The 9,417-nt window shown below is 45.5% G+C and overlaps 1 protein-coding gene across 2 annotated transcripts; it reads right to left on the bottom strand.

Annotated features, from left to right (window-relative positions):
- Nucleotides 1–1,316: 1,316 nt before the first annotated feature.
- Nucleotides 1,317–8,880, bottom strand: LOC111161011 (rho-related GTP-binding protein RhoG-like). Of its 2 annotated transcripts, XM_022524444.1 has the most exons (3): nucleotides 8,773–8,825; nucleotides 2,895–2,992; nucleotides 1,317–2,713 (listed from the first exon to the last, which is right to left on the bottom strand). In XM_022524444.1, exons 2-3 carry the CDS (start codon nucleotides 2,904–2,906, stop codon nucleotides 2,123–2,125), a joined length of 603 nt encoding a protein of 200 aa, XP_022380152.1. In that variant the 5' UTR covers nucleotides 2,907–2,992; nucleotides 8,773–8,825; the 3' UTR covers nucleotides 1,317–2,122. The 2 variants fall into 2 exon arrangements, with proteins under 2 accessions (XP_022380152.1, XP_022380151.1); XM_022524443.1 differs by lacking the exon at nucleotides 2,895–2,992 and having other exon boundaries at nucleotides 8,773–8,880.
- Nucleotides 8,881–9,417: the final 537 nt, after the last annotated feature.

A 9,417-nucleotide genomic window follows, 5' to 3' on the forward strand; every position in this document is an offset into this window, starting at 1 on the left:
ACAGGAAAAGCAAAACAGAACACTTTAGCCCATGGTGAGGGAAAGGAAAACCAGAAGAAAAGGAGGAGGAACAGTGAGCTTATGTAACCTTTTACTTTCTAACAATACTTGGTATCTGCCTGACCTCCAGCTTTCCAATCCTCCAAGAATAGGGGTGCCAGATTTAGCAAATAGAAATACAGGATGTCCCATTAAATTTGAATTTCAGATAAAGAGCAAATAATTTTTTAATCTATTCCCAAATACTGTATGGTACATACTTACACTAAAAATTTATTTGTAAAAAACAAACAAACAAACAAAAACTACTCTCTTTTACCTGGCAACCCTGTCCAGGAGGCTCAGTTAACCTGAGCTCTAATGTGATCATATATTGTCAAAGAGCAACAGTGAGACCACCCCAGAGCAAAGCACAGACACTTCATTCGCCACAGAAGTAGCTAGGTGATTCTTTTAACTCCATTTCCCAAACTCTCAAAGATTCACTGCTTATTTTGACAGGGTAGGAGGATATGTGCCCAGTGGAGTCGTTAACCACTATCTGCCAGGTGGAGAAGGAAGTTTTCCTTCCATATCAAAGGAGGAAGGTAAAAAATACAACTAGAAAGAATAAGGAGAAACAGGCTTAGTAGGGTAAAGAATGTGACTCCTACCACCGCAGGGCAGGCTGAGCAACTCCGGCAAAATCCCTACCAATGTTGACAGCCCCAGGGTCTGGAAATCCAATATACTCCAACTTTCTTTGAGCAACTAAAAGACCTCAAAAGGCAACCAGGACTGAAAACACACACAAACATACACACACGCGTACAGAGGAGGGAGGAATAGGAAGAGAGCAAGGCAGGACACTGAGAAGAATCACACAACTCCTTGATAACGACTGGCAGAATATTTTGGTTGGTTGGTTGGTTGATGGGGTTAACCTTCAGTGGTCTTTCCCTAAAGCAGAAGCTGACAGAAAAAAGGCACCTCACAGAGGCCTCAGGGACACAGCTTTATGGGGGATTAATTCCACATCACAAGGCCCATAGTGCTATCATAATCTAACAACAGATCTGACCATCAGACCCCACATCCAATGCGCTAGCATGACTAAGTGCCAAACCCAACACCTAAGGGCGGAAGAGAAGCCAGTAACAAGTCCATGGCTGATAAACATTCCTCTCAAAGGCATAAAGAGGGAAACAACAAAAAGAACAGGACCGCATTATACTTTTTTTTCACAGCCTCTTTGGGAATTTCTAGTTCCTCTTAATCCAACATCTCTGAAACTGTGTTTCCAGAGAGGTTAACAGGTGTTGCGTGGAAGCAAAAAAAAAAAAAAAAAAAAATCAGTGAAATAAATTTGAGAAATGTTGCCCACTTACTAAAAGTTATAAATCCCTCCAGTAGAGGAACCTGTTCAGCTTTATTTAAATCACTGGTTACCAAAAGGGGGGAGGCTGGAGTAAATAGGTGATGGGGATTAAAGGACACTTGTGATGAGCACCACGTGTTGTACGGAAGTGCTGAATCACTAAATTGTACACCTGAAACTAATATCACAGTTTGTTAACTAACTGGAATTTAAATAAACACTTAAAAAAACCCCACTGGTTCCTGACTTACTTGACCATAGAACCTTGTTAAGGAACATCCATTAGTATCTTCCAGAACTTCAAGAAATGCTGCTTAACCATTTTTGCAAACATGTCCCATCTCCAGAATGGGAAGAACACATGTCAACACTGGGAACACCCAGGTGTCACACATAAAATGATTTTCCAAAATTACTATATCAGAAAGTTTAAGGCAATGCTTTCGAAACTGTAGAAACTTGTCCTTCTGTGAGGCACTTGCTCAATGGTAAATACAGCTAGGAAAGCTAGTTCAGAGGTAAAAGTCAGTCTCTCTCTCTCTCTCTCCCCCCCTTTCCCCCCAAACTTCCTCCAAAAGGTTCAGACCAAATTTCACAGCAACCATGTACAAACGAGGCTGTCTTTGTTCCTCCAAAAGCCCAATAACCTGGAGTCTAGGGTTTCTAGGAAAAGAGACAAATGGCTCATGCTGGCATTGTTCAATGCTATCAAAGGAATCCCTCTTATTCCCCCTTCGGTGCAGTCCCCAAGTAGCACCCCAAAAGCTATAAAAGGACACACTTCTTGGTGTTCTTCTTTGTGGCAGGGTAAAGCACAGCCCGGACAGCTTCTGAAAATACCTCGTGCACCCCATACTGCATCAGGGCTGAACATTCTAGATACTTCACAGCCCCCACCTGCTTAGCCAGGGAAGTGCCTTGCTGAGGAGTTGTGGGCACTAGGCTCTGTTCCTTCAGCTTCTTCACTGTCTCAATGTCATCCCGCAGGTCTCTCTTGGTACCTACCAGCAGAACAGGCACATTGGGGCAATGATGGGAGACCTCAGGGTGCCACTTATGCCTCACATTGGCATACGAGGATGGGTTGCCAATGGAAAAACAAATGACAAAGATATTGGTCTGGGGGTAGGACAGTGTTCGCAGTCGGTCATACTCCTCTTGGCCAGCTGTGTCCCACAGGTTCAGGCTGACGATCTGGCCATCCACAGACGTCTGGGCACTATAGTTATCAAAGACGGTGGGGATATACTCCTCAGGAAAGGCATTCGTTGTGTAACTGATGAGGAGGCAGGTCTTACCTACAGCCCCATCTCCTACAACCACACATTTGATTGTCTGCATTCTTTCTTTGGAGTCCTAAGTGCAATAGAGAAAGAAAGAACATTCACAGATGCTTGGTTCATTTGGGGAGCCTAAGCTTTATCAACATTTCTCTCTGAGGAGAAAGAGAGGAGGCAAGACCCCCCACCCACTGACCATCCCCTTAACACCACAGAAGAGTCAGCTGAGAAAGAGTACATAGGACAAGAGTTCTTACCATGGAGTCCATGGACTGCTAGAGGATAAACTTCAGTAGGTCCTAGAAGCCGCCTCTGAAGTATGTGATATTATGTGTAGGTACATAAGTGAATTTTTCTGGAAAGAAGATCCAAAACTGTCATCAGATTGTTAAAAAGGCTGTGAGCCCAAAAAGATTAAAAACCATTCATATACATAGGTATTTCTGTTTTATTTTTGTCAGGTCTGGCTATACTCTATCAAAGGTGCTAAAACATAGTGGGTGCTCAGTAAATGGAAACTAATTTTTAAAATAGCACTGATGTTGGTACACCCAGGTGGCACAATCGGTTAGGCATCTGACTCTTGGTTTCAGCTCAGGCTGTGATCTCAGGGTCATGGTATGGAGCCCTGCATTGGGCTCCGTGCTCAGCACAGACTCTGCTTGAAATTCCCTCTCCCTCTGCCCCTCCCGCTCATGCGTGCACATGTTCTCTCTCTCTCTCTCTCTCTCTCCCTCTCAAATAAATAAATATGTCTTTTAAAAAACACACTGATGTAGGGGCACCTGGGTGGCTCAGGGGGTTGAGCCTCTGCCTTTGGCTTGGGTCGTGGTCCCAGGGTCCTGGGATCGAGTCCCACATCGGGCTCGGGCTCTCTGCTTGGCAGGGAGCCTGCTTCCTCCTCTCTCTCTTGTCGCCTCTCTGCCTACTTGTGATTTCTGTTCAATAAAAAAAATATATAATCTTAAAAAAAAAAAAACACACACTGATGTAGAAAGGAGGGTCTAAAGGTTGAAACAAAAGAAATATGGCTCTGACTTTGGGTCTGTGGCTATAGACCCAGCAAAGCAATCCCTGTTCCTGACAGTGATGTCCTAAAATTGGAGAAAGGTAGGCCCGTCAGACTTAGCCTCCCAGAGTAAAGAGTCCAGGCTCTGATGTCAAGCCACCTGGAGTCCAAAACCAGTCCTTTCTTTTTCTAAACTTTGTCGACTTCAGCAAGCGCTTCACCCATGGCTTATGGGAAAGAATGTTTGTGTAGTACTTATTAGTGCCTGTCACACAGAAAGTACTCATTAAGCATTCGAAACTACTATGACTTCGTAATAATTCTTGTAATTATTGTAATACTGTTCTGGGGAAGGCAAAAGTTCTGTGATGTGATTACAGTGCTAGACAAACCACAGATCTCATCCCTTCCTACCTTATCTGAGCAAAACCATTAGTCATACCACCACCATACTTTCTCTTTTACTTCTTCAGGAATCAAGCATTTGAGAGTTAACGGTAAGGCATAGATGACCTCCAAGAAGCGTGTTTACTATGAGCTCCCACATTTACACCCCATTTTAAAACCCTATCACCGCCCTACCCTGTCAGTGCCCCCAGAGCACTCCATTTCCTTTAGCTTAACTATTGCACTAATTTCAGACCTGATCCTGATAGCATTAACTTCACGTGTCGGAACATGGAAGAAAGGGGATAAACTGTCATAAGTATTTGATTATAGAAAAAAAAAAACTGAGGGCGCCTGGATGGCTCAGTTAAGCGACTGCCTTTGGCTCAGGTCATGATCCTAGAGTCCCAGGATCCAGTCCCACATTGGGCTCCCAGCTCAGCAGGGAGTCTGCTTCCCCCTTTGACCCTCCCCCCTCTTGTGCTCTCGCTCTCTCTCTCCCCCCCCGACTCTCAAATAAATAAAATCTTTTTTAAAAATTGAGAATCGGGGCGCCTGGGTGGCTCAGTGGGTTAAGCCTCTGCCTTCAGCTCAGGTCATGATCTCAGGGTCCTGGGGTCGAGCCCCACATCAGGCTCTCTGCTGAACGGGGAGTCTGCTTCCCTCTCTCTCTCTGCCTGCCTCTCTGCCTACTTGTGATCTCTCTTTCTCTCTGTCAAATAAATAAATAAAATCTTAAAAAAAAAAAAATTGAGAATCAATTAGTTTCTCACCTTAGGAATTTGGGGGAATAGATACATCCCTCATCCTGTTGTCTTTTTCTTTCTTTATTTATTGGAGAGAAAGGGAGAGAGAGAGAGCATGTGCGCGCGCAAGAAAGAGCACTAGCAGTATGAAGGGCAGAGGGAGAAGCAGGCTCCCTGTGGGAAGCCCGATGTGGAACTCCATCTTGAGATTCCAGGATCACAACCTGAGCCAAAAGCAGACGCTTAACTGACTGAGCCAGCCAGGCGCCCCTCTATTGTCATATCAGCTAAGGTCTAGATTAGGCCCATATCACAGACAAAACAAAACATCTTATTTTCAGTCAGAGTAAAGAGAAGTTGGCCTTCAGGGCACCTGGGTGGCTCAGTGGGTTAAGAGTCTGCCTTTGGTTCAGGTCATGATCTTGGGGTCCTGGGATCAAGTCCTGCATCAGGCTCCCTGCTCAGCGGGGAGCCTGCTTCTCCCTCTCCCTCTGACTCTCCCCTCTGCTTATGCTGTCTCTTTCTCTCTCACTCTAAGAAATAAATTAAGTTAAATCTTAAAAAAAAAAAAAAAACAAAAAAGGAAAGAGAAAAGTTGGCCTTCTGAGTATGCTTCACACAGGCCCACTAGAGGTAGCTCTCTTCCCACACAGCCAATTCTGACTCACAAGGCATTCCACCTAAAGCCTTCATTAGCACAGGTCCCACAGCTAAAAGTCCGGAGTATAATTCATCTTTAGTATTCACTGACCATCAGCCCTATCTTTTTCCACCTAGGAAGAGGCATAAGGATCAAACATACAAGGTTAATGGGAAAAGGGTAAAGTCACCAGCACATTCTTTGAGAATAGCCTTCCTTGATTTTCCCAGTCTAGATTAACTTCTTTCTCCTCTGAATTCCTGTAGCAATTCCTATATGAACAATTCACCTTCCCAGCCTGCTATCCTTTATCATCCAGTAGCCAACATCTCTGTTCAAAGTGACTGCTTTCAGGACAACTGTGCATCTGAGGGGGTTCCCGAACCAGACCAAACTCTTAGACCCAAAGACCACTTCGCACCCCAAATTCTCAGCTCCTCATCTCGATAACTAGGAAAAGGCATCTACACTCGTTTCTGCTTGTTTATATCTACTAACCCTTCTGGTATATATGGTCTGCAGATGGGCACTCAAGCCACACTGATTATGGCTGAGGGACTAGATGATGAAGGGCAGCTAGAACATCCCAGGTCTGAAACAAAACCCAGGACATCCTCACCCATAGCAAACTCTCTATCAAAGTTTGGGGGGCTACTTTGTACAAGCACCTGACTCATTTACTCAGCCCACATGTCCCACATGTTCAGCATATGTTATTTACTTATGTGTATGTTTGGAATTATCCACAGTTAAAAAGTTTAAATATACTAAAAATATATCTAAAAGAATTAAAAACAGGATCTCAAAGCGATATTTGTACACCAATGTTCATTGCAACACAATGCACAAGAGCCAGGAGGTGGAAGCAACCTAAAGACCATCAACAGATGAACACATAAGAAAAAAAAATATATATATATATATGTTGTATATTATTCAACCTTAAAAAGAAGGAAATCTTGGAGCACCTGGCTGGCTCAATCGGTAGAGCATGCGACTCTTGATCTCAGGGTCATGAGTTTAAGCCCCACACTGGGCATGGTGCCTACTTAAAAAAAAGAGAGAGAGAGAGAAGGAACTCTTCATACACTACAACATGGATGAAACTTGAGGACATACGCTAAGTGAAAACACACAGACAGCCATATACTGCATGATTCCACTTACATAAGGTATCTACAGTAGTCAAACACATAAAAACAGAAAGTAGAATGGTAGTTGCCAGGGCTGGGGGAGGGGAAATGGGGAGGGTTTTTTAAAAAAATTTTTTAGAGAGAAAGAAAGAATAGGAGGAAGGGCAGAGAGAAAGAATCTTCAAGCAGAGTCCCTGCTGAGCATGGAGCCTGATGCAGGGCTCTATCCCACGACCCATGAGATCATGACTTGAGCCAAAATCAAGAGTCAGACACTTAACCAACTGAGCCACTCAGGCACCCTAATGGAGAATTGTTTACCGGTGACAAAGTTTCAGTTTTGCAGGGTGCCTGGGTGACTCAGTATGTTAAGCATCTGACTCTTGATTTCTGCTCAGGTCATGATCTCAGGGTCCTGGGATTGAGGCTCATATTGAGGGGGGTGGGTCCATGGTCAATGGGGCATCTGCTTGTCCCTCTGGCCCTCCCCCACTCATGCTCACAGGCTTACATACTCTCTCAAATAAATAAAATCTTTAAAATGAAAGTTTTAGGGGCGCCTGGGTGGCTCAGTGGGTTAAAGCCTCTGCCTTCGGCTCAGGTCATGATCCCAGGGTCCTGGGATCGAGCCCCACATCGGGCTCTCTGCTCAGCAGGGAGCCTGCTTCCCCTCCTCTCTCTCTGCCTGCCTCTCTGCCTACTTGTGATCTCTGTCAATTAAATAAATAAAATCTTTAAAAAAATAAATAAATAAATAAATAAATAAAATGAAAGTTTTAGTTTGCCAAGATGAAAAATTCTAGAGATCTACTGCATAGCAATACATATATAGTTAACACTACTGTAATGAATATTTTAAAATGGTTTAAAATACTAAAAATAAAAGTATTTTTAAAGGGTTTGGAGCTCTGAGAGAAGGTAGGGGTCATAAAAGAAAGGCAAATGAGAAAAGCTTGTTTACCTCAGCCTCGGGATCTAGCACAATGGAGTCCTGTCACGGATCACCTACAGCTTTGCCCTCCTCATCACCACCACTATCTACATTTTCCCGAGTACTCCTATGGGCAACGAACTGCTAGAAAGGACTCAAAAAAGCGTAAAGAGAAAGACTGCTAGAAGCTTACAATCTTGTGGGAAAGGCAGGACTTATACGAAAAGGCAAACAATAATACAAAATGATGTATGGCTCACAGGGGAAAAAAGTTGCTGTAGGGAAGCAAAGGGAAACTTAAAAATGAGAGATTATAGGCATTGTGCCAAATACCTTTACATATCTTATTTAAGCTTCACAGTAGCTCCGGGAAGCAGACATCAGAGCAAGTCAGAGATCTTTAGGTATGCCTTTAAGTTTGGAAACTGGGAGAGGGCTGGTGCTGCAGAAACCAGCACCCTCAGAAAGTTCCCTTCCCAACCATTCACAGTAAACTGGAATTAGTTTCTTCTAAGTCTTCCCATCTCTTCTGACAAAGTATCCTTCTTCACATGTACAGTCTGCGTAGGAGTCAATTTTTTCCTAGGTTAGTGTAAAAGACCCAGTAACAGTCAAGACAAGAATGCAGCTCAAAGGATTACTGTTTCTAGCACATTCTCCTCCAGGTCTCACCCTCTTGGTAAGTCTGAGTCTAATGCACTTGAAATCACGCTGTAACTCTCTGGAACCAAGACAATTCAGCAGAAGACCCCCCAATCTGTATCTATTACTCTCACACAACTTAGTTCCTCTACTAAACACCGGCCGCTTTCTCACACCGGAGACTGCCTTCTTTGGTTCAGGTCCAGCCAAAGGCTTTGGGACTCTTGAAGCCGAAGGAAGCCATGTGAACACTCCCCAAATCCGAGCCAGGGGAAGACTAGCCCGCGACTGGAAACTTAACCAGAGACGCAGGGGTAGTGACCCAGCAATAGCTCCACAAGCCCGCTCGGCACTTCCTTCGCATCCTTCACCACCAGGCCTACTTGGTTCCAGCACTTCCTAGGAACTCCTGAGCCTGGGACAGAGCGCTGCCCCACCTGGGATTCGCAAGTAGCAAGAGCGGGAGCGGGCTCAGTCTCCTGCATAAGCATACACCTCATCCCACCGTCCAATGCCTTCCATCTCGGGAATGGCTCACAGACTCACGCAAGCCTCCGGGGCTGGGGAGACTCACGAAAAGTGTGGGGGATAAAGGGGGGGGGGCGGGGGGGGAGCGCTGGGGGCGGGGGGGTCTCCATAAAGATTACCTGGCAAAGCAAAAGCGGTCGTCTTCCACCGCTGTTGACTACAGCGGGCAGAGCCTCCCAGCGCGACTGTGGCGGGGGTGGGCAGGCGCGGCGAGCTCGGCGCCACATCCGGGCAGCTACCGAGTCCCACCCCCGTCGTCAGGCGCAGCCTCCGCTGGGTGCCCCGACGCCTCCTGGGAAGTGGAGTCTTAGCGCCAGCCCCACTGTCTCCGACTTACAGGCTTCTAGACCGACTACCCCTTGGAGTAACGAGGAGTACTTGGATCCGGCCCCCAGGTGCGGACCCCCAAGACGGTTACCCGGTGCAGAGTTCCCCAAGGCTCCTCTTTCCCTTGCCAAAGTGAGGCCGCCCCTTCCTCCCCAGACCCCGGTTTCCTCCTCAAGACCAGCCCTGACGTAAGGAGGCAGGCAGGAAACTGAAGTATTAGGAAAAAATGGAGGCGATAAAAGAAAATGAAGGAGTGAGCGAGTTAGGGTTACTTTCAGTCACCATATTAATTTGCATTTTCTGGAGTTTTCTGTAAGTGGGATCATACAGTATGCACTCCTTTTTTAGCGGCTTTATGGAGATATAAATTCATATACCGCACAATTCACTCATTGAAATTGTACTGTTCAGGGGTCCCTGTCTAGCTGTCAGTAGAG

Source organism: Enhydra lutris, unplaced genomic scaffold (genome assembly GCF_002288905.1).
Source record: "Enhydra lutris kenyoni isolate GAN:26980312 unplaced genomic scaffold, ASM228890v2 scaffoldscaffold81, whole genome shotgun sequence".
In the NCBI taxonomy this organism is placed as follows: domain Eukaryota; kingdom Metazoa; phylum Chordata; class Mammalia; order Carnivora; family Mustelidae; genus Enhydra; species Enhydra lutris.